This window comes from Phascolarctos cinereus, unplaced genomic scaffold (assembly GCF_003287225.1).
Source record: "Phascolarctos cinereus isolate Bilbo 61053 unplaced genomic scaffold, phaCin_HiC Scaffold_726;HRSCAF=1367, whole genome shotgun sequence".
Lineage (NCBI taxonomy): Eukaryota > Metazoa > Chordata > Mammalia > Diprotodontia > Phascolarctidae > Phascolarctos > Phascolarctos cinereus.
In genome coordinates this window covers 186,239,105-186,265,392 of record NW_027556098.1, presented here as the reverse complement: position 1 = coordinate 186,265,392, position 26,288 = coordinate 186,239,105, and the positions used below count along the sequence as shown (strand labels likewise).

Here is a 26,288-nt window from a genome sequence, read left to right as displayed (position 1 = left end):
CTCAGTCTTCATGCACTTCATGCACTACTCAGATACTTAGTAGCTGGGTGACTCTAGGTTAGTCACTTGACCCTATTTGACTCAATTCCTCATATATAAAGTTGCATGCTACTTTTGACACTATTTCCTCTTATTTTCATGGAAACTCTCTGTTTCTGTGGTTTCTGTGATACAGCTTGCTCCCGGTTCTTTCTTACCAAATGACTCCTTTCCTTCTCTTTCATTGGCTCATTTTCTGCATCTTCTCCCTTTAATGTGCTTCTGAGGGTTCTAATACAACAACAGAGTTCTACCATGAGCCTTCTCTCACTTGGCAATTGTTATCTATGGCTTCAACTGACATCTCTATAATGAAGATAACTAAAATTTTCCCTCCAATTCCAACTTGTCTCTAGATTCAGACCTTGACTTCCAAGTCTGCTAGAACTCTCCACACAGGTGTTTTGACACATTCAAAGCTTAACTCAGTTGCTTCTTGCCACTAAATCTATGCCCTCTTCTTGATGTTTTTATATATTTAAGCTATCACCAGCCTCCCATTCATTTCAAGGAAGTAGCCAGGGGGTACAGTACATAGAAAACTTAAATCAGAACCAGGAACACAGAATCAAATACTTGCTGGTTGTGGGAATCTGGGCAAATTGCTTACACTTTATCTGCCTCAGTTTCCTCAACTATAAAATAGGGATAATAATAATAATACCTACCTTTTAGGGTTGTTGTGAAGATAAAATAATATTTATAAAAAGCATTATAAACTTTAAAGTTATATAAATACTATCATTATAATTATATTATTATTCAAGAATCATGTTTTTCTTCTTTATCTTCCTTGCCCTTTATATTCAACCAGTTACTAAGTCTTTCTCTAGGATCTATCTTCTGCTTGTTGTCTTTACTGCTATTCATCTAGTTCAGGCTTTCATTATTTCTTTCCTAAACTATTGCAAAAGCTTTCTAATTAGATTCTTTAATTTGTTTCTTCCCAAGCTCACTAGATGGATGGATTCCCTCTATGAGTGCAAATTGTAACACATCCATATCTTCTAATCCTGTGTAATTCTTATCCATTCCTTTTCACTGATCATCTACAAAGGACCTACCCAACATGCTAAAGACCTTCCTTTAGGTCTTTTTATATTTTGTGGGAAGTAGTGCAACATTTGAGGTTTCCATCCCTTATTCCCACTATGTGACTGGCCTACTTCCTTTTTCAATCATACATTCCTGGACGAGCTTCATTAAAATTATACATCTCCAATCTAGATTATGTAAACAAAATAGTACTACCTTAAAACTGGAAAATAGGTGGAAGGAAAGACAAAGACACCTGTTATTAAAGTTTCATAAAAAATTTCAACCAATGCAAGTCAATTGCTCTCCATAATGAGGAGACTGATCCTTATTCAATGACCTTTTGTTCAATGATTATTTGCATCAAGGAAAGCAAAAGTCAGAAGATGTATGATTGGGGCAGCTAGGTGGCACAGTGGGTGGAGCACTGGGCCTGGAATCAGGAAGATCTGAGTTCAAATTTGGCCTCAGATACTTAGTAGCTGTCGGACCCTAGGTTAGTCACTTAACCTCTATTGGACTCAGTTCCTCATCTGTAAAATGCAGTCACACTAGAGAAGGAAGCGGCAAACTACTCCAGTATCTTATCAAGAAAATTCCATGTACAATGTCCATGGGGTCACACAGAGTCAGATATAAATGAATGACTGAACAACAACAATGCCTGGCAAGGGTGTTTGCCAGTGTCAAGGAGCCGATTCAATAGAGTCTAAGTTGGAGAGAGGTTCCTTATTGTAGGAGTTCTTAGCCTTTTCTGTGACACAGACACCTTTGTCAATGAGGTGAAACTTATGGACCCCATCTCAAATAAGGTTTTTAAGTGCATAAAATAAAATATATAGGATCAAAAAGCACATTAATTATACTGAAATAGCATTATCAAACTATTTTTAGAAAGTTTATGAAAGAATTCTTATCCTATAGGATGTTAGATTTCTTCAAGATATATTTGATGCATTGTAATGCATCAAGACCCAAAACAGTGCTCAGTCTGCTAGATAAGCTATATCATCATCAAGATGAATTTGCTCCAATTAGCCACACCAGAAAAACTAAATGGATAAAGAATACCCATTGCCTAGATTATAATATGCAGCTTAATGGACAAAATACACAAGTATGTATATGTACATATATACACACATTGTGTGTGTGTGTGTATATATATATATATATATATACACACACATACATATATACGCATACATACGTGTATGTATATGTATGTGAATGTATGTATGTATGTATGTATGTACGTATGTATGTATGTATACGTGATTTACGTCTTGAATAGATCCTGCAAACTTGGGTCTAGGAGTGAAAAGGAGAAACACAGCCAACTCTATGGCCTTTGGAAAATTGAAAAGTTCTTTCAATGATCACAGATTTCTCTATGAAACATAAGATCACAAATATTAGTGATGTTGTGTGGTCGTGAATCACCAAAGACTATAATCTTTACAGACCTGAAGAAGAAAAATGATGGCAACTAATATGCAGACTAAGAAATGCACTTTTGGATGTGGCCCACATGGGAATTTGCTTTACTTGACTTTTCTTATATGATACAGAATCCTCTTTTTCTCCTTCCCTCTCTCCTTTCCTTCCTTCTTTCTTTCTTCACTTCCTTCTTTCTTTTCTCCCTCCCTTCATTCCTTCCTTCCCCTTTCTTTCTTTCCTCCTTTCTTTCCCCTTCCTCCTTCCATCACTCTCCTTCCTTTCCTTTCCTTTCTTTCCTTGCTTTCTTCCTTCCATGAACTACATTTGTAGATCATTTAAAGGGCAAAAGAAAGTCACCCAACTGGTGTGAAGAGGACTGTAAAATATTACAAACAAGGAGTTACAAAGAATACATGATATGAAGGATGCCCTCGAAGAAATGTCTGATAAAAAAAAAAAAGATGGGCCGATCTCATTGCAAGAGTGAGGAATAGTCTGATGGACAGCTTATGTGCTCCCTAGTAGCCTCAAGATTTCAAGAGAACATGAGGAGGGCCTCTAGTCTATTGAGTTGACCCACTGTGGTAAACTCTGGAAGGCCATAAACAGGAATCACTCTGGTTGAACTGGCATGCATTGTGACCTGTGTCTCTGGAGGAAATACACACATTGATGAGATGACAGATCTTCTGGAGTTTTGGTATATCTTTTAAATGGCTGTTCTAACTTATGTCATCCCTGGAAGTAGGCTGCAGCCTACTTGTCCCCTCCACTGATCTTTGGGTCCCCTACAACTTTTATTCTTTGGAATTATGGTGGTCCACGATTTGCAACCATAGAGGAGAGCATTTTTGTTTTTTAAAAACAGAAGAGCAGTCTGGATTGTTAAAATCAAACAGAATTAAGCTTACTCTCTCCTATGTAATTTAGGGTCCAATTTAGCGTCTATTTGTAGTGCCAATCCAGTTATACACATGCATGCACAGACAATGGACTGGCCCTCCAAATGGCCATGCAAACTATCTCATAGTTTGAAAAGGGCCTTTTTCAATCACATAGTTTTTCCTTTTATGGATTATTAACCACTCTTTTTTGAGTAATCATGGGTTTCACTGAGGTGGCCCTGTAATGCTCTGGTTTTGATGTAGTCAATGTAGCATCACTCCCAAACTGAGACGACTAGACTATTTCAACATGGGCAGGGAATTCTTCTTCCATTTGGACTCAGCAAAGGACCAGTTCCATGACAATGGGGAATCCATTTGGCAAACATATGTCTCTTTGTTTCGTGCCTTATTTAATGCTAATAATCTGAGGATCATTAAAGTGAATTATCTATATGGTTGTTTTACCAAGAAATCTTGTAATATGTTAATATATACACAAAAGAATCCTTATTAGGAGAGAGCCTTTAAGACTGTGCTTTCTTCTGAATCAAATGCTTTTTTTGAAATAGGCCAAAACAATAAACACTTAGAAATCTTGCCTTCTTTGCATCTTTCAGCCAATTGTGTGACTGAGAATATGTAGTCTGCTACAGTAAGCCATTTGTAAAAGCTTACCTGTCCTCATGGAATTACTTTCATCAAAGATACAAATTTATATCATTCTCAAAAAAAACTGTATGATCAAAAAAGATCAGGGGGTCTTGTAGTGAGAATGCAACTCTCTCATACAGACAGCTCTTCTGCTCCAAAGGTAGCAAGATGCCATTTGCACATGAAGTGGACTCCCTGTGGTAAACTTACAGAAAGACATGGACAAAGTCCATGTAAGATGGGCAGGAATGGGAGAATTGTGATCTGCATCGTTGAAGGCAATACCCACCTTGATAGGATAACAAATGCATTGGAGTACTGGAGTATAATATCTTTATTATAGGTCACCATGGCCCTCCCCATGATTTGGCCCCAAGCTAGTTATCAAGGCTTATCTATCATTATTCTCCATCATGCACAACAACCTCAAACCAAACTGGACAATTCCTTAACTGTAGCCAGGCTTTCCTGCCTTTGTGCGTTTGCTTCAAAATTATCCCCCTCCCTAGAATGCCCTTCTCTTACTGTTCAGCTCACTTAATCTTAATCTTAATATTAATGCCTTCTAAGTTCAAATGTAATTATTCAATGTAGCTGTCCCAAATCCCCCCAAACCTTCTTCCAAAGTCCCATAGCATTATGAATCTCTTTTCTTGCAATTTTAAGTCCTATGTGGGATAATGATTTGTGTAAGTCTTATTTCCTTACTAAACTATAAGGTCTAGGGAAGTTAGGTGGTACAGTGAATAAAGTGCTGGGCCTGGAGTCAGGAAGACTCATCTTCCTGAGTTTAAATCTGGCCTCAGACTCTTTCTTAGCTGTACGGCTCTGGGCAAGTCAGTTAACTCTGCCTCAATTTCCTCAAATGAACTGGAGAAACGACTGAACGACGACAACAACAACAACAAAAAAAACCCCTATAAGTTCCAGGAGAGCAAAGACCTTGTTTTATTCATTTTCTTATAACAAATAGTGCCATACCTAATTTAAAGGCCAACTATGAGATCAGGAAGATCTAGGTTCAAATCTCGCCTCTGATACATACGAGCTGTGTGACTATGGGCAAGTCTCAACCTCTCAGTGCCCCAGGTGACTCTCAAAATCTGTTACAAAGAGCTGCAGATCTGCATACACAGAGGCAGTTTCCTATTCTGATGAAATAATGAATCTAGACTAAACAAAATAAAACGATAGGGAGGCTGCTTGTCCACTCCCTATAACATGGAATACCCTTTCTTTCTCTCTTATTTTGCTTTTTATTTCTCTTCCTATGATCTACTTCTTTCTTTCTTTTATTTCCCCATTTCTGCTTTTCTGCTGCTTCACTGATACTGGATGACTACCATGGTCTTCTCAGGATTTAAAAGGCCCCTGGGAGCCTGCTATAGATAGCATGCTTCAAGCACTCACTACTTCAAATACCCTTCCCTAACCCATTTGTGAGTCTGCTGTGGGTGGTAGAAAGGTGACATTTTTCTAACTCACAAAGGGTTCTGTTTCAGAGGCAGATGGAATGCTATGTGTATTGTTTACACACACTCCTTAAGTCTGCCAAGTACTTTGGGAGCAAGATCTTGGGTAAGAACTCCCTCAAAACCACATACCTACAGCACTAATAGAATGCAGGATGAGGAATCAAGACCCAGGCATTCCATTGCTAGCTTAATGCACGACCTTGGACAAGAATCTTTAGTTCCTAACTTGCTCTGCCTGCATATAAAGAATTACTTAGTTTACAGGAGAGCTGTGAAAATCTACACACTTATTCAAAGGAGAAGGAAAGCATGTGATAGGCACAATATTAAGTAGAAGGACTGTCATTTCTCTATGTAACACAGGTATTAATTACCACAAGAAATCTTTCCAATGCTTACCACCATCAACTACTTTCTAATTAATTTGGGGGAAAGGAATATATCCCATAGGACAGCTTAACTAGTTCAAGCTGGCACAGAAATTGACCTAATATTCTTTCATTTAGGGTACACTGTATTTCATAATTCCCTAACATCATATAACTATCTATTAAAAGCACCTAACATTTGCTTATGTGTTCTGTTTGAAAAAACATGTTACTCTGATTGTGTGAACAGATGATTATATCAAAGAACATATAGGCTAGCTCCTAATAAAGTAAAATTGTGGAACAATAGGGTGGCATACAACCATTGATGTGGTTTCATTAAAAAAATTAATTCAAGCTTCCTAGCTCTGCACTAATGAACACAAGAACCATGGTTAGAAATAAAAGGAATGCAAACACACCAGAATTTAGTCTCATTTTTAAAACTTCTACCCTTTCACTGCTCCAGGGCACAGTCAAAGCCAGGAAATTTAAGACAGTTGGAGCCAAGTAGTGTTTCAGCAAGGCCAAAAAAAAGTACACTTTTTCCTCACACAATACTAAAAAAAAAAAAGTTATTTTAGGAATAGAAAAGGACATCAGTATTTCTTAAGACATAACAACTACAGCCTCAACAAAACTAGAATGTAGCTTTAAAGGAAATTATATTTTCTACATGGAAATCTTTGCCAAATAACCTGGGGATCCATAAAAGTACACACACTTACCCTGTTCATACATATACCCTGAGCAATAGGGCTTTGATCACAATAGAAAGAACCATAATTTAAGAATGAAGCACTACAATAAATCTAGACTGGTGAGCCCAGATCTTAGTTTTGTAACATACTATGAGGGTGGAAAACAATTTATTTTAATTTACTTCAATTAAAAGTAAAACATTACTCATATATTCTTTCCCTTCTTGGAGTTTCTTACTTCTTTGCCCAATGTTGTGAGGGAAGACATATAACTGTTTTCTCTACATTGTTCCCTGTCTTCCCACACAATCTTTCAACCATCATAGAAGTGTAGAAGAGGCATGAATGATACCATTTGCTGAAGACAAAGGGAATGTTTCATTTTTCTCAGTAAAACACTGCAAAGATCTCTTTGGTTAAAGAATGGTTGTTACTAGTAAGGGGAAAAAGTTGAAAAATATCTATCTATCTATCTATCTATCTATCTATCTATCTATCTATCTATCTTTATATACTTGAGCGCATGCTTTTGAATCTGTTGAACTCTCAGGACATTCTCTTTTCTTCCTCAGTGGATTCAAAGTTTGGCTCAAAGTCTCTCTCCCCAGAACCCCTACCCTTATACAAGGGGACTGTAACACACATACATACATACATATATATATATGTATGTGTATATGTATATGTGTGTGTGTGTGTGTGTGTGTGTGTATATACACACACACACATATATATATACATCCTCAAATAACCTAACTTTCCCAATTCCTCAGTAGACTAAATTCTCACAACTTATGGTCCTCAACTCCACTTCACCTAAACCATTACTAAATTATCTAAACTTCACCATTACTCTCCGAGCGTTTCACCTTCATGCACTCTTAAATTCCTTTATCTGATCACAATCTTTTATCATTATATCTTTCCCTAATGCATTAGAACCCTGAAGCCTAGTCTTTGAACCCTTCATTACTTCTGTTCTCTATACTGTTCAGTTATTTCTCAGTCCATCACCCCTGTACTGGCCACACTCTCCTCCCTTTTCTAATATGACCCCTGGATGAACTATTTCAACTCTACACTGTCCTTTACTCTTAGATCCTTTTCTCTATTGTCTATCACTGGCTACATATGGCCAAAGTACAACTATGAAATATTCCCACTTTCTACCTCCTAGAACAAAAGAGCTCAAGAAAAATCATGAAACATGTTAACAGGGGCTACTTCAAACTTATGTTATCCAGTCTCTGGCCCTCACTGCAGCAAAGGCAGTCATTCTACTCCTTCGGCATCAATTTGCTATTGAACTCTCCACATCTGCAGTTCTACGCCTTCTCATCTTTTCTCAAATCATCCATAGCATTCCTTCTCCCTTCTCTTTTAGCTAGGGAACCTCAAATATCACTTAATTTTAAAAATTTAGGTTATTAACTGAGAGCTCCCTCTTCTTTCCTTAGTTCATATCACTCAGACATCTTCCCCCACATCTTCTCCTTTACTCCAGTCTCACGTAAAGAGATTGCCCTTCTCCTTGTCAAAGACACACTGTCTAAATGCACTCTTTATCACATCATCTCCAAAAGATTTCTTCATCTATTATCACCCTCACTCCCTCTAATCTTCAATCTTACCCTGTCTATAGCCTCCTTCCCCAATGCCTACAAACACACCCATGTCACCCTTATCTTTTAACAAAAATTCAACTCTTACTTAATCCTACCCTCTCTACTATCATCCTACAGCTCTCCTTCCCTTCTTAGCTAAACAACTTAAGAGATCTGTTTACATTAGGTAAAATAAATTTACATCCACTTCTCTTTACTCTCACTTCTAAATTCTGTCCAATCTGGCTTCTGATCTCATCATACAACTGAAACTACCCAATCCAAAGTTACCAATGATCACTTTTTAAAAAAAATTTATTTTTAACATTCATTTTTTTAAAAAATCAGTTACAAATTCTCTCCCTCCAACCCACTGAGAAAGCAAGTAATATAATATCAATTACACATGTGAAGTTATGCAAAATATTTCTATGTTAGCTGTGTTACCCCCCCAAAAGTAAGAAAAATAAAGTGAAAAAAATATGCTTCAATCTACATTCAGAGTTCATCAGTTTTCCCTCTGGAAGTGGATAACATTTTTCATCATGAGCTCTTTAGATTCATCTTGGATTATTTTATTGATCAGACCAGCTAAGTCGTTTACAATTGATAATCATTACAATATTGCTTTACTGTATACAATGTTCTCCTAGTTCTACCCACTTTATTTACTCTGCATCAGTTGTGTAGGTCTTCCCAAGTTTTTCTGAACCATCTCTCTTGTCATTTCTTATAGCACAATAATATTCTATCACAATCATATACCACAACTTGTTCAGCTATTCTTCAATTAATGGGCATCCCCTCAATTTCCAATTTTTTGTCACCACAAAAAGAGCTGCTATATTTTTATACATAAAGGTCCTTTTCCTTTTCCTTTGATCTTTTTGAGATATAGACCTAGAAGTGGTATTGCTGGGTCAAAGGGTATACACAGTTTTATAGCTATTCGGGCATAGTTCCAAATTGTTCTCCAGAATGGTTGGACCAGTTCACATCTCTAATAATAATGCATCACTGTTTCTATTTTTCCACATCCCCTACAGCATGTAATTTTCCTTTTTTGTTTTTAGCCAATCGGATAGGTGTGAGGTAATACATCAGAGTTGTTTTACTTTGCATTTCTTTCATTATTAGTGATTTAGAGCATTTTTCCATATGACTATCGATAGCTTTGATTTCTTCTTCTGAAAACTGCCTGATCATATCCTTTGACTATTTACCAGTCAGGAAATGGCTCTTATTTTTATAAATTTGGTTCAGTTCCCTATGTATTTGAGAAATGAGCCTTTTTTGAGAGAAATTTACTGTAAAATTTCCCCCGGTTTCTTACTTTCCTTCTAATTTTGGCTGCATTGGTTTTGTTTGTGCAAAACCTTTTTAATTCTATTATTAATTATCCATTTAATTCTATATTTAATATTTTTAATTTAATATATACAATTCTATATATATATATATTTAATTCTATATATATCTATTTAATTCTACATATATCTATTTAATTCTATATTAATTATCTATTTTACTTCCAGCAATCCTCTCTTTTTCTGGTTTGGTCATAAACTCTTCCCTTATCCACAAATCTGACAGGTATATTTTCCCAAGCTCTCCTAATTTGTTTATAAGATCACCTTTTATGTCTAAATCATGTACCCATTTTGAGCTTATCTTAATATGTGGCGTGATATGTCGGTCTATGCTTAGTTAACACCAGACTGCTTTCTAGTCTTCCCAGTAATTTTTGTCAAATAGTGAGTTCTTGCCCTCAAAGCTTGGATCTCTGGGTTTGTCAAACACTAAATTACTACGACCTTTTACTCTTGTAGATTGTGTACCTAATCTATTCCACTGATCCACCACTGTGTTTCTTAGCCAGTACCAGATTGGTGATTATTGCTTTATACTATAGCTTGAAATCTGGTACTGCTAGGCTGCCTTCCTTCACATGTTTTTCATGGATTCCCTTAATATTATTGACATTTTGTTGTTCCAGATGAATTTTGTTATTATTTTTTCTAGCTCTACAAAATAATTCTTTGGTAGTTTGATTGGTATGGCACCATTTGTTTTTATTTGTGTGAAAAATGTGTTGTCTACAGTTATTTTAAATGGAATTTCTTTTTTCATTCTTCTTGCTAGGTTTTGTTGGTAAAATATAGAAATGCTGATGATTTATGCAGGTTTATTTTATATCCTGAAACTTTGCTAAAGTAGTTAATTGTTTCAACTAGATTTTAGTTGATTCTCTAATTGTACTGTCAAATCATCTGCAAAGAGTGATAGTTTTGTTTCCTTGTTGCCTTTTCTTATTGCTTTTTCTTTTCTAATTGTTATAGGTAGCATTTCTAGTACAGTATTGAATAATTGTAGTGATAGTGGACATCTTTGTTTTCCCTTGATCTTATTGGGAAGGCTTCTGGTTTATCCCCTTTACATATAATGCTTGCTCTTGGTTTTAGATAGGTACTACTTATAGTTTTAAGAAAAGCTCCGTTTATTCCTGTTGTTTGCTAGTGTTTTTAATAGGAATGGATATTGCATTTTTTCAAAAGCTTTTCCTGCATCTATTGAGATAATCATATGATTTTTGTTGTTTTCATTATTGATATGGTCAATTATGTTGATCGTTTTCCTAATACTGAACCAGCCCTGGATTCCTGTTATACATCCCATCTGGTCATAGTTTTTGATTTTTGTGATATATTGCTGTAATCTCCTTGCTAGTATTTTATTTAAAATTTCTGCATTGATATTCATTAGGGAAATTGGTCTATAGTTGTTTTCCCCCCTCTGGTTTTGCTGTCCCTGGTATAGGTATTGAAACCATACTTGTGTCATAGAAGGAATTTGGAAGGTTCTTTCTTTACCTATTTTTTTCAAGTAGTTTATATAGCTTTGGAATGAATTGTTCTTTAAATGTTAAGTAGAATTCACTTATAAATTTGTCTGGGCCTAAAGCTTTTTTCTTAGAGAGCTCATTGATGGCTTGTTCAATTTCTTTCTCTAAGATAGGGTTATTTAAATATTCCATTCACTCTTCTGTTAATTTGTGCAATTTATATTTTTTTGTCAACATTCATCCATTTCACTTAGATTGTCAGTTTTACTGGCATGTAAGGGTGCAAAATAACTCCCAATAATTGACTTAATTTCATCTTCATTTCTGGTGCAGTCACACTTTTTATTTTTGATGTTGATAATTTGGTTTTCTTCTTTCTTTTTTAAAAATCAAATTAGCCAATGTTTTATCTATTTTATTGTTTTTTTCCCATAAAACCAGCTCCCAATTTTATTTATTAGTTTAATGGCTCTTTTAATTTCATTTTTATGATTTTTTTCCTTTGACTTTCAGGATTTCTATTTCAGCATTTAATTGGGGATTTTTAATTTGTTCTCTTTCTAGTTTTTTTAGGTGCACGCCCAGTTCACTGATCTGTTCTTTCTCTCTTTTATTGATATAGGCATTTAGTGATATAAATTTCCCCCTAACTACTGCTTTTTCTGTATCCCACAAATTTTGGTATGTTGTCTCATTTGTTGTCATTATCTTTAATGAAATTATTGATTGCTTCTATGATTTGTTCTTTGACCCACTCATTCTCTAGGATTAGATTACTTAGTTTTCAATTAACTTTTGTCTATGCTTCTAAGCCCTTTTTTTTTTGCTGGATAAGTTTTATAAAGGGAAGTAATTTATAGGAAGGAAGGAAGGAAAATGTAAAGGAGAGAGGGAGGAAGGTTGGGAAGGAGAGCCAGCAGAAAGGTGGGAAGGATATACCAAGTACTTACAATAGCAAGGCACTATACTAAACACTTTATAAACATTATCTCATTTAATTCTCACAACAACCCTGTGAGGTAGGTGCTATTATTATCCCCATTTCACAGATGAGGAAAAAGGCAGTCAAAGGCTAAGCTACTTGCCTAGGCCAAATTCAAACTCAAATCTTCCTGACTCAAGGCTCAACACTATCTACAATGCCACCTAGCAGCCTAATAGGGCTAGAAAGTTTATGTACAGAAGTGACACCATTACAGGTATGTTTTTATTTATTCAGGAGTTGCTAAGATATTAGATTACTTTTCCCTCATAATTCCACAATTAGTGGAATGTGACATGATAAATGACAAATATCAGACCTTGTACAAGCATTCTATCATTTATTTAGGAGCAGGGGCAGGATCTGTGATTCATTGGTACAAAGTACTCTTAGGTGAGTTAACTCGCTTTACCTATGCAGGCTAGCATCTTCTCTGCAACTTCACAGTCTAAGAAAGTTGCCTAGATCACTGCCCAATGTTCAGACAGTCAGTGTGTCACAGGCAAGCCTGAAACTCACGTCCTCTTCACTTCAAGGTCAGGTTTCTATGTACTATGTCACACCACCTCTCTTAGCATTTATTTGCCTATTCTCAATCAGTATCCACGTACAGAGGATGTAGCTTTCCCTCCCTGTTGCCATAACATTCTTCTCTCCCTCTTCCTGCCTCCCTAGTACAACACAGGCCCCAGATTGGTCCTTTCTCTTTTCTCCTTCTCCCCACTTGCCCCAGAGCCCCTGCTCCTTGGCAGCTCCTGAAACCAAAGCACTCAGGATAGCCTGAGACAGCTGTTCCTCTGAAAAATGGAAGAATCATAGAAAGTTAGCTAAAAAAACATGAGTACAACTCCCTTACTTTTCCGGGGAGAAAAATGAAGCCAAGAGATGTTAGGCCAGGTCTAGAATACAAGTCCCCTGAGCATCACTGTCCTGTGTTTTTCTTGCTGCAGGAGATACTCAAGAACTATATGATATCTTACTTGAATTGTCTGAGTACACAGTCATTTTATTAGCCCTTTCCAAGTACATCTTTACTTACAAAGCTTAATTTTTTTTAAAAGAGAGAGAAGGAATGAATAGAAAGGAACTCAAGAAGAAGACGACTTTTTAAATCCCTATTCTTTTAATGCAAAAAACCTTTAGAACACTTCAAAAGGACCCCTAGCTTTATTCTACACATAGAACAGTTAGGTGGCACAGTGCAGGATAAACTGCAGGGCCTGAAGTCAGGAAGGCTCCTCTTCCTGAGTTCAAATCTGGCCTTAGACACTTACTAGCTGTATGACCCGAGGCAAGTCACTTAACTCCGTTTGCCTTATCTGTAAAATGAGCTGGAGAAGGAAATGGCAAACCACTCCAGCTTCTTTGCCAATAAAACCCCAAATGGGGTCACAAAGAGTCGGACAGGACCGAAAAACGACTGAATGACAACAAAGAACTGTATAGGAAAAGTTGTGATTCTGTTTGTCTTCCACAGTGGGTCAGGGAGGAGAGAGATCTAGGGCAGAAGCAACAAGTAGTAGCACTAGAAAGAAAACCAGGTGACTAATTCCTGGAGTAAGAAGAAGAAAAGAAAAGGGGTGGCAAGAATACCAACCAGCTTAGAGAAGTGTCCCTGTGTATTTTCCCTGTTAAGAAGCTCTTGTCCTTCACAATTGCTTCCTATATTCCAACCCCTTACTCTAGTACCTCACTTCTTGTATTAGGGCCTAAGAGGCACCTAGTCACTTGGAGCAGGAGGGAGGGGAGTGTTTCCCGTCCATATGTATACACACACACACACACACACATACACACACATAAATATACACACATATGCATATATATGTAGTGTGTGTGTGTGTGTGTGTGCATGTGTGTAGCATGAAAAGTTTCAAACTGGAACTCTGAATGAATTTTCCTACACAAATTGCTGCATGGACTAGGTCAGATTAGCTTCTATTCACACTGAAGGTACATTATGGGTTAGATGCTTTTGTGGATTGGCCTGAAGTATTAACCACCATTTATAACATTCTTTCTATGGGAAAATGAATTCTGATTTTCAAACAAGAGACTTGCAAATGAACTTCTGGAAAAGAACTTGTTTATCAACTGGGGATCACTGAATCCAAATTCGGGCCCATGCCATAACTAGTCTAACTTATTAAGCCAAATAGAACATCAGATTCTGGTGAAACCAGAAACTAGAAGTGGGCACTGACTATGATAGTCTTCCTCCAATGAAAACTCCAACTCTGCCATCACTTTCCTGCTGCTGCCACCTCAATTATCATCTTTAGGATACAGTTTGGGCCAAACATTGCCTCATATGCATGAAACCCAGGGCCCAGCTTCAGCTATAAAAGTTAAGGATAAGAATATATTCCTAGACTGGAAAAGTACAATTCTGTTTAGAGGTAAGAACATAAGACACTTGTAAGTTCCTTGATGACAATGACTGGCTCCGCTTTTGTCTTTAGATTCCCAGTGCTTAGCACAGTGCCAAGAACAGAATAAGTGCTTAAATAAATGCTTGCCGATTGTTTTCTTGATGAATAATTTAAATGAGATGGAATTCTCCTACACAGGACTTATTAGGCTTGAATTGGGTAGGATCTCCAAGTATCTCCAATCTTTACCAAGGAAGAAGGGACTGAGAAATATCTCCTAAGCTAGATGAGGTGGAAAGGACAAGGAAGAGGTCAGGGAAAAGAAATTATGAACTATCATTTCAGTCACTTCAGGAAAAAGAAAAAAATAGCACTAATAAGGGAGGCAAACCATTTTTGTAAAATAAAATCAACATTTGCCCTATGGCACGAATTCTGAAAGTGTTAAAATTAACTCCAAAGTTTTACTTTACTAATTTCCAAAGTAATTTCTTAGACTTTTTTTTAAAACTATCTCCCTTTTCAAACTAGGCTTTTTAGGGAAAAAAAATAGGCCAAATAAAGTAATTGAGGGCCCTGTACTTTCTTCTTTCCAAAGCTAAATTTCTTGAATGAATTTGATGCTGGCTGCCCCCACAACTTCCACTTCACTATCATTAACTATTTGCAATCTAATTTCTGCCCTCTACCACGCTATTGAAACTACATTCTTCACAGTGGTTAACAGTCTCCTGAGTGCTAAATCTCATAGCCTATTCTCAGTCCCCATTCTTGTGGTTCATACTTATACAAACATTTATAATTTCCAAAATATTTTCATATATTTCCAAAAGGAGTGTGGTATAGCCAGAGCCATACTCCTAGGGCTCCTGTCAGGAGGCTCTGACCCCTAGCAGGTCCTCTCCAGACTCTTATTCTCATCCATGACTTGAATTAGATTGTAAACTCCTTGGAGGCAGGGACTGTCTTTTGTTTCTTTTTGCATCCTGAATGCTTAGCACTGTGTCTGGTACATAGTAGGCACTTAATTATTGTTTATTGATTGATTGATTGACAGAAGACCTGGTTTTGATACCTCTGCGATCTTGGACAAATCATTTAACTTCTCTGAGGATCACCTTACTTATCTATCAAATGAGGGGGCTGAATCAGATTACCTCTAAGGCTCCTTCAAATTCTAAATCTATGATTCTATAATTCTTTTTTATTGTTAATATTTACAAAGCATTCTCCTCACAATAATCTTGTGAGGTAAGAAATGAAAGTGTTATTATTACCATTTTACATATAAGAAAACTTAAAACACAGAAAGTTCAGTCACTTGCCCAGCGTCACAGCAACCAATCAACTAGCATTTATTAAGTTCCTACTACATGCCAAGCAGTATACTAAGGGCTAAGTAATACAAAGAAAGGCAAAAAAAAAGGTGCTCATAGTCTAATGGGGGAGACAACAAACAAACAAAAAAAAACCCTAAACTGTACAAACAAGGTATATACATAGAATGAATAAGATGGTCTCAGTGGGAAGGCACTAAGATTTAGGAGGACTGGGAAAGACTTCTTGCAGAAGGTGGGACTGTGGTTAAGACTTCAGGGAAGCTAGGAGGTGGAGATGCCGAGGGAGAGGCATGAGGGGCACCACCAATGAAAACATGCGGAGTTAAGAGATAGAATGTAATGTGTGAGGAGCAACAAGACCAGCGTCACTGGAGTGCAGTGCACGTGGTGGGTGGTAAGGCGTAAGCAGACCGGAAGGGCAGAAAGGGGCAAGGTTGTCAAGAGCTTTAAGAGCCAAAGAGAGCATTTTATATTTGCTCACATAGTGAGAAAGTATCAGAACTAGGACCTCTGACTCCAGGACCTTGGCTCTTCCTCCTCCCAGATGTGCTTCTGTCTCTAAGCACTTTACTCAGCTGCCCCCTTGCCCTGGAACTTCCCTCAGTGCCTCTGAATTTCTCATGTAGCTTCACTACTTTGGGGCTTCGCTAACTGACTTCTCCGCCATGCCCTGATGTTGGGTACTTGCACCTACCCTGAGATTTTCAGCTTTCTTTTATATTCTGTCTTCCCCATTAGATTGTAAGCTCTTTGAGGGCAAAGACTGTTTTTTTAAATTTTTGTTTATTTTTATTCCTATGCCTGGAGCAGGGTAGGTGCTTAATAAATGTTCATTTGATTTTGAGATAGAGGGCCTTGGGGGTTCTCACTCTCACTATCCCTCTTCCATTCTGGCCCACTCCATGATGATCTTTTGGGGATGATCTCAGGCCAGTCGTGCTCCACTTCCTTCCTGGCTGTGAGGACTTTGTCACAATGTCCCACACTCCAATCAGAATGTAAGATCCTTGAGTGCTTAGGATAGTGCCTTGAACATGGCAAGCATTTAAGTGCTTGTTAACTACCTACCTGCCTGCCATGACACTCTCCTGCTTCTGCTTCTCACAGACCTCTAAGGAAGGTTGGACAGGTTTCGTTTCCATTTTATAGATGAGGCAAATAACATCCAGAGAGATTGAATCACTTTCCCAAAGTCCCATGGCTAAGTGGCATAGCCAGGACTGGGATATAGGTCTCTTGCTTCCTAAGCCTAGGTCTTAATTCTTACTACATCATTTACCACATAATTTCCTTAAAGTCATGAGATTAGCAAAGTGAAAATTATCATGTTGAATGAATATCTACATATACATATATAAATATAAACATGCACAACTGTATATATGTACATATATACATATACTTTATATCCCCCCAATTGGAGCTAATTTTTGCGTTTTAGATATATTATTCCCTTGAGCAAAAACTAACACACTAATGGTCAGACTCAACCAAGAGCTACAAGTATCAAGAATCATTAAATCACCAACAATTTAGTGCCAACAAATACTTATTTCTTACTTGAACCTAAAACCTGCATATTGCCACCATGATGCAGAGTCCAAATGTCCTTGATTCTCCCCTTCCTGGGAAAGGCAAAAATCACTGAACCTTTAGAATGATGCACAAGTGGATATTATTTCCCTTTCCAATAAGTGGCTCTCCTTCTCATAATGTAGTTTTCCATTTGGGGCATATCAAATTGTATCATATACATCAAACAATGCACCTTAGATATGACAGGCACACACATGTAGTATGTATCATAAGCTCAGCCTAGGCAAAAACTAACACCATTCCTGCCTGGTACCCCTCTCCCTCCCCGTCTCTCTGTCTCTCTGTCTGTCTGCCTGCCTCCCTCTCTCTCTCTCTCTCCTCTCTCCTCCCTCTCTCTCTCCCTCCCTCCTCTCTCTCTCTCTCTCTCTCTCTCTCTCTCTCTCTCTCTCTCTCTCTCTCTCTCTCTCTCTCCCTCTCCCTCCCTCCCTCTCTCTCTCTCTCTCTCTCTCTCTCTCTCTCTCTCTCTCTCTCTCTCTCTCTCTCTCTCTCCTCTCTCTCTCTCTCTCTCTCTCTCTCTCTCTCTCTCTCTCTCTCTCTCTCTCTCTCTCTCTCTCTGTCTCTCTCTCATTCACAGATGTCTTGATTCTGAATGTCAGGATGCTAATTTAAGGTTCAAGTAGTAGAACACTGAGGTTCAAGTACTAGAAAATAGTAATTCAAGTAGTAGTAGAAAAAAAAGTTGGTTCCTTCAGACTCAACATCAGGGATCACTTGTCTCTAAGAAAGCTACTGTTTTTTTTTAACATTTAATAATTGCTTGCTATAGTCTATAGAGTGTCAGATAATCACAGGTTTAGAGTTGGAAGGGGTACCAGCAAACAACACGTTTAATTCTCTCCCTTCGACTTTATGAGTTAGAAAACTGAGCCCCAGAGAGAAATTAAGTAACATGACTAAAGTAACACAGATGCCAAAAGGAGTCAGGATTTGAATCCAGGTCTCTACCTCCAAAACCAGTATTTATTCCACCATATAATGCTGTCTCTGCAAATTATATTTAAAATTTAAGTTACTTTCAAAATATTCATAGACAAAAAGAAGTTTGGTATCTTCAGAAGTTCTATGAACAGAAACACCCAAGCTGGAAAAGCACTAAGATTCTAGAGCTAAAAGTCAAAACATAGACAAGGTAGAAGCAGACTGGGGTATTGAGGTGGATGAATGTTGGGTCTTTTCTGACTAGTGAATAGATCATCACTGAGGAGACTGAAATTGTTACTATTACTCCCATCTTTCTTTTTAAAGGTTTATCTTGGAAGATGGCCGTTACCAGATGGAGCAGGTCCCAGGAGATTATAGAAAGATATCATCCAGTGAAATAACTCCCAGATGCTTGCTGACACCAACAGAAAGAAATCCAGATAGAGATTTTATCTAAAGTATTAGCTTAAGTGCTTAAAGGTGTGGTACCTGAGGGGGCACCATCTGTAGGTTGAGGTGCTAAGCTCTTAGGTCTTTCTGGTTCTGGGTACAGGATTAGCAGAGATGTAGCAAACTCTTCCAAACCTCTAAGAGGCAAAATAGCTTGAGGCCCTCTCAAGCCAGAAATGCTAGCAACTTGTAGGGCCAAATATTCACAAGCCAACACTCAGAGCTGTTTTGCAAGGAATGACTGGAAGAGTCAGTGTGAATTCTCCACAGGTATGTGTATTTGTGTTTATGTACGCATGCATGCTGGACTAGAAAGAACTCTCTAGTCTAGTAGTACCTTCTCTGTCCTTTAACCTCATAAGAAGAGAAAAGGGGAAGATATAAGATAAAGAATATTGCATGCACACACACAGAGTATTTGGAATATAGTAGGTCTTTAATATATGCTTGTTGATAGATTGGTAATTTATAAAGAAAGTACTGATACACACATATATTTGTGTATATATATATATATATATGCATCTATATACACACATATAAATATTTGTGTATATATGATCTCATACATATGTGTGTGTATACATACACACACACACACATGCACACATATATACCCTGTTTTGGTTTTTTTTTTTTTCTTGGCAAAGGTACTAGAGTTGTTGACATTTCCTTCTCCAGCTCATTTTACAGATGAGAAAACTAAGGCAAATGACTTAAGTGACTTGCCCAGGGTCACATAGCTAGCAAGTGTCTGAGGCTTATTTAAACTCATGAAAATTAGTCTTCCTGATTCCAAGCCCAGAGCTCTATCTATTGTGCCACCTAGCTGCCCCATATAGATACCTTTATTATTCATCCAGAGAACCTTGTAGAGATTCCTCACCATCTAGTAGTAGATACTTAAATTACTGGTATAAAATCCTTGAATACGGGATTTAATTCAATACATATTTATTACATACCTACTAAGTGCAAAGCCACTATGCTAGGTGCTGAAGATGCACAATGAAGAAACAACAAAGTCCCTGCCCTTGGAGAGTTTATAATCTAATAGGAGGTTATGTGTAGAATGTAAAAGAAACCCAGACAATGTTCAAGGAAAATCCGAGGAGGGAGAAGAATTTTTAAGCTGGAGAGCCAACAGAGGATTTAGAGCTATAATGGATCTCAGCAGACATCTACCCCAATCCACACCCAAAATAAAATCCCTGCTAATTTAACCCAACAAGTGACCATCCAGCCTCCACATGAATATGTAAAGGAGGATTCCTATCACCTCTTGAAGTAGCCTAGCCCACTTTTGGACAGCTCTAATTGTATAAAAGTTTCTGCTGGCATCCAGCCTAAATGTACTTCTGTTTGACTTCAACCTTCTGTTCTTGGATCCGTCCTCCATGTCCAAAAAGCAAGAGTCTACTTGATCAGGGAAGACTTCATATAGAAAGTAACACCTGAACTAGGCCTTCAAAGAACAGGAAGATTTCCACAGGTGGACCTTAGTACACAGTGTATTTCAGACAATAGGCTTAGCTCTAGTAAATGAGTACACAGAGACAGAAAAGGGAAGGATGATAACAGAAAATGGCTTGTAATCTAGTTTTTCAGGAAGGTTGGGAGCATGGGCAATGATAGTGTGAAAGTTAGATTATATTCAAACTTTAGAGCAGAACAACTTGACAATCCAACCCTGTTTTGGGGGCACACATGTAATATTCTTTACCCTTTTATCTTCCCTTTTTCTCTTCTTCGGAGGGTAAAGGACAGAGAAGGTGCTACTAGACTAGAAAGGAAATTCTTTCCTATTGAGATCACACCATATATTCTTTCTTAAAACAACAGATATATGATAGATAATTGTGACATAAACAGAGCACTTATTTTATGAAAATGAAAGTCATAACTCTTGACAAAAGTCATAGGAAGGATATAGTACATACAGTCTTCTGTGCTGATAGACGGTAGGAAGAAAAAAAAATAGAACGGATGAAATAGGGAGTCATTCTGCTGGAAGCCAACTCATACCTCTCTTCTTCACATCCCATATACTGTTTCAGAGTAGGACACTCCCTGAGACTTGCCTTACCCTATTAACACTGGAACAGAGGTAGGCAGGGCTGTGAAGGACTGAGCTGTACAGGGCACAAAAAGAGGCAAATAGCTCATATCCATCCAGTCCCCCCCCAAACACCCCACTTCCTTCAGTTACCTTGCCCTGGTGATCATGCTTCATTTCCCAGCCCCTTGGCAGCTCCAGCTGTTTGTTAGCAAACATGTTGAGGAATCCCACTAGGTCTCGATTATGCTGGTAGCGTTCAAAGTGGTGAGTGTCCCGCCGGACTTTGGTGATCATGTGCTTCAAACACGTGTTGTTTGTAAACATGCGATAGGCACTCTGGAAAAAAAGTATGAAGAACCAAGAGTTAGTCAACATCGACAGGTACATTCAACAGAAAACAAAGAAAGAATAAAGTAAAATGGGAAGAGAAAAAATTCAATTCAGCAAATTAAGTATTAGGAGATGCCACCCACTCTGGCCCTCTTGCCATCTGCCCTGTTGATACACTTCCTGGACCACCATGTCTTGGTAGATTTAATACACTCAGCTTTATAACTCCTTCCTGAGACCAAGAGAGCTGGGTTGGTAAGTACCAACTCACATAACCTCATATAATCCAGTAGGATCACACCATGTTTCATAACATGTTTCACATCCTATACTGTCTTGCCATCTGCCATAATGTGTTTACTATCCCCATCCTCATCCTAACTCTGTCAATCAATAAACATTTATTAAGCACCTACTATGTTCCAGGCACTGTGTGAAATGCTGGGAATACGAAAAGAGGAAAAAGATGGTCCCTAACCTCATGGAGCTTACAATCTATTGGGGGAGACAAGAAGCAAACAAATATGTACAAACTATATTCGGAATAAATAAGAAGCAAATAAGAGAGGGAAGACATAAAATTAAAAGGGATTGGGAAAGGTTTGGGCAGCTAGGTAGAGAAATGAATAGAGTGCCAGCCCTAAAGTGAGGTGCACCTGCTTTCAAATTCTGCCTCAGACACTTATTAGCCATGTGACCCTGGGCAAATCACTTAACCCTGTTTGCCTTAGTTTTCTCATCTGTAAATTGAGCTAGAAAAGGAAATGGCAAACCATTCCTTGTCAAGAAAATCCCAAATGGGGTCACAAAGAGAGTCAGGATTTGAATGTGTATACTGTGATTCCAGATTGTATGCCTTTTTCTACTGTACATGTTAGGGCAGGAGACTATCAGAGCAGTCCAGATGAGAGATGATAAGAGCCTGAGGTAGGATAGTGACAGTAAAAGTGGAAGGGAGTAGATAGATATGAGTTATAGAAATATAACAGATAGGATGAGGGATTTGATTGGTGATAGAGGGTTAAAGAGCAGGAAGAGTCAAAATGACTCAGAGCCAGACTCACACTGGCTATTTGGTGTAAGAAAACCCAAATTTCCTGACCCCGTAATTTCTGTAGCATTTGACACAAGACCACACTCTCCTCTTTAGGTTTTCATGATACTACTTTCTTGGTTCTTATCCTCCCTGCCTGATGATTCCTTTTTAGTCTCACATCTTCCATATCACAATTCTTAACTATAGATCGATTCCCCAAAGCTCTATCCTTGGCTCTCTTATCTTTGCTCTCTACAATCTGTGACTTGATCACCTCATCATCACAGATGGGTTTAAAGGTCATCTCTAGGAAAATATCTCTTAGATCCACATATCCAGCCTAGACTCCCTCCTGAGTGACAGTACTATTACTCTGATTAGACATTTCAAACAGATGTCCTATATGCCCCTCAAACTCAACATGTTCAAAATAGAACTTGTTTGTCTTTTCCCACAAATCCATTCCTCTTTGAGGGCACAACCATCCTTCCAGTCACCAAAGTTTGCCATTTCTATGTCACCCTTGACTCCTTACTCTCATCTCACAGATCTAATCAGTTACCAAATCTTGCCATTTGTACCACCACATCATCTCTTTCATATATCCCTTTCCCTCCACTCAGACAACTGTAAAAAAGGCCCCTAATTGGTGACCCTGATTCCGAGAAGTCTTTTCCACTCCAGTTCATATTCCACAAAGCTGCTGAAGTGATTTTCCTAAAGTACAGGTCTGATCAAGTCACTCTCCTACTCAATAAATTCCAAGGGCTCCCTATGTTCTTTGAGCAAATACAAAGACCTCTGACATTCAAGTTCTTCACCACCTGGACCCTACTTACCTTTCCAACCTTATTATACATTCTTCTTCATCACAGTCTAGCTATACTGGCTAGACTTATACATGATCCCATCCCCCATCTCTGTGCCTTTACACTAGTTTGTCCACCATTCCTAAAATATACTCCCTCCTCATCTCTGCCTCTTTGAAGCCCTGGTTTCCTTCAAGATTCAACTCAAGTGCCACGTTTTCTATGGGGCCATTCCTGATCTCTTCAGGTACTACTATATTGCCCCTCAGAAAGTGGATTTGATTCTATTTCATATGTGCCTTTATATGAATGTTTGCCTCCCTTGATAAAATGATAAAATGTGAGCTCCTTGAAGAGAGGAATTATTTCACTTCTGTCTTTGCATGGCAATATAAAGTATTATACAAAAAATAAGAACAGTGTGTAGCACACAGTAGGCACTTGACCAATGTTTGAAGATTGATGTACTTAAAACTCAGCTCTCTTTCTATTATCACATAATGGATAGGGCACTGAAGGAAGACTTCAAATCCTGCCTGAGAAAATTACTAGCTCTCTGTACCCGGTGGGCCAGTCACTCTACCTTTCATAGCCCTAATTGTTTTATCTATAAAATGGGGATAATGATAGCACCCACCTCACAGGATTGTTGTAAGCATCAGTGAGGTAATGCATGTGACATGCTTTGTCCATCTTAAAGTGATATATAAACGTCTGCTATTACTACAAGTAATATGCAACAGCAACTATACTGTATTTATATTTAGCCTCAAATTCTACTGAGAGGTAAAGAAAGATAAGGACTAAAAATAGGACATTGGACTTGGACCAAAAGGAGGTCATTAATGACCTTAGAGAGAGTGGTTTAAAAAAAATCAAGTATGAGAATAGAAACCCAATTTCAAGGGGTTAATAAGCTAGAACATGAGTAGTGGAGGGGCAGTGAGGTGGAGCACAGGACCTGGAGTCAGGAAGATGTGAGTTCAAATCTGACTTCAGACACTTACTAGCTATGTGACCCCGGGCAAGTCACTTAACCCCTATCTGCCTCAGTTCCTCATCTACAAAATGAGTACACACTGGAAAAGTAAATAGCAAACCACTTCAGTATATTTGCCAAGAAGACTCCATGGACAAGTCCATCAAGTCACAAAGAGTCAGACATGACTGAACGATTGAACGATAACAACACATAAGTAGTGGGGAATCACAGAACAAATGCAATTGAATCATTTTAAAAGTTTGGCAGCAAAGAGGAGGAGAGAAAAAGAATCATAGCTTGAGTGGGGTGGCAGGGTAAAGGGAAAGTTTATTATTTTCAGGACACTAGAGACTTCCAGTATGTTTGTAGGCTTAGGAGAAGGAATTGGTACAGATGGAAAGGTTGAAAAAATGCATAAGATAGAGGGTATGACTGATGGATCAGGATCATATTGGAGACGGAAAAGATCAAAGTCGTTGGTAGGTGGGTTAGCATTGGCAAAGACAAAAGCCAGCCAACTTATTCTCTAAGACCAGAGGAAAGGAAGATAAAATAGGTAGGAACACTGAGATGTTTAAAGATAGGGAGGAAGGGAGTAGTGGAAGCTCATGCTGGATGGCTTCAATCTTCAAAGTAAAATGATTCAACATGTTACTTTATATTTAGAAGTAATATAGTCTAGTAAAAACAGAGGAAATGTGAGAGTCAGACACTTGAGTTCCAGTCCTTATTCTGCTACTAACTGATGTGTGACCTGAGGTGATACCTTGCTCAAATTTTCATTTCTTCATTTGCCAAATGAGTATAAATCTCCTACCTCCTTCCCATGAGCAGAAAGATCAAGCAAGATAACCTAGAATGAGAGAGTTTAACTAATTGATCTCTAAATAACCTTTCTAACTCCAAAAATTTGCTAATTCCATGTCAAAGTATTTAAAACGTTTATACTATTAAAGTATCAGGTAGTATTAGATTCCTCAGTAGAATGTAAGCTCCTTGTGCAAGGACTGTTTTTCATTTTGTCCTTGTCTCCTCAAAGCCCAGCAAAGTGTCCCATACATGGTAGATGTTTAGTAAATTTTCATTGGATTTTATTGGACATTTGAAGCAATGTATGTATAAGGCAACTAGGTGGCTCAGTGGAGAGCACTGGGCCTGGAGTCAGGAAGACTGGAGTTAAAATCAGGCCCAGGCGACCCTGGGCAAATCACTTAACCTCTGTTTATCTTAATCCACTAGAGAAGGAAATGGCCACCCACTTTAGTATTTTTGCCAAGATAACCCCATAGAGAATCACAAAGAGTTGGACACAACTGAACAACTGAACAACAACATGTACATGTTACAAAGATGTAATGACTACTGGTTGTTTAAAAAAAGAAAATCTTGATGGAATACTTAAGCTGTACTTCCCATGACTTCTGGAGAGGTGAGGATGGGATGGTAGGTAGTTAGCATCAGTATCAATACCACTACTCTCGGGAAGGGGTCCACAGTATTCAAATCATTGAATGAAGGATATAAGGTAGATGCAAGGAGGGTCCATTGTTGGAAGCCCTGACCGAAAATCCCCTCTAAAACATCCCTAACAAGTGGTCATCCAGTCTTCGCTTGAAGACTTCTAATCAGGGGAAACCTACTATCTTCTCTAATTGTTTGAAAGTCTTTCCTTAGGTTGAACATAAATATTGTTGTTGAGTTGTTTTGGTTGTGTCTGGCTCTTCATAACCTCATTTGGGGTTTTCTTGGCAAAGATACTGGACCGGTTTGCCATTTCCTTCTGCAGCTTATTTTAAAGATGAAGAAACTGAGGCAAACAGGGTTAAGTCACACTGCTAGTAAATGTCGGAGGCCAGATTTGAACTCAGGGAGAAGAGTCTTCCTGACTTCAGGCCCAGCAGGCTATTCGCTGCACCACCTAGTGCCCCAGAACATAAATATACTTTACGATTTTTACTTGTTCCAGTTTTGCCTTCTGGGCTAAGCGGGGAAGTACTACATTACCTCTCATCAGGGGTCTTGAAGCAGAGACTGGATCATACTTGCTGGGGATGCGGGAGAGAGGATTCTCAGTTCGGTACAAGTTAGACTTAATGGTTTCTGAGGTTCTTTCTAACTCTTAGATTTTGTACATAGAGACTAAATTAGCAGTAGAGTGCTAAAGCAGAGTGAGAAACAGAGTTTCCCTGGGTAGAACTAAAAGAATGGGAAGGTTAACTAAGAATGGAGGGAAAGTAAAAAGTTCAACCAGACTGAGGACTTTGAAGCTAAAACCCAGGAGTTTAGTCTCCATGTAGCATGTAACGAGAAGTCATTGAAGGCAAGAGAAAACATTACTGAAATTATAAGGGTGAAAAAAGAATGCTTTC

At 38.1% G+C, this 26,288-nt stretch overlaps 1 protein-coding gene across 1 annotated transcript in view; it reads right to left on the bottom strand.

Moving 5' to 3' along the window:
* Positions 1 to 26,288, bottom strand: part of HECW2 (HECT, C2 and WW domain containing E3 ubiquitin protein ligase 2) — a 422,966-nt gene that overhangs the window by 86,819 nt on the left and 309,859 nt on the right. The window contains 1 exon segment of the mRNA XM_020993535.2: positions 20,913 to 21,098. Coding sequence (XP_020849194.1) covers positions 20,913 to 21,098 — 186 coding nt within the window.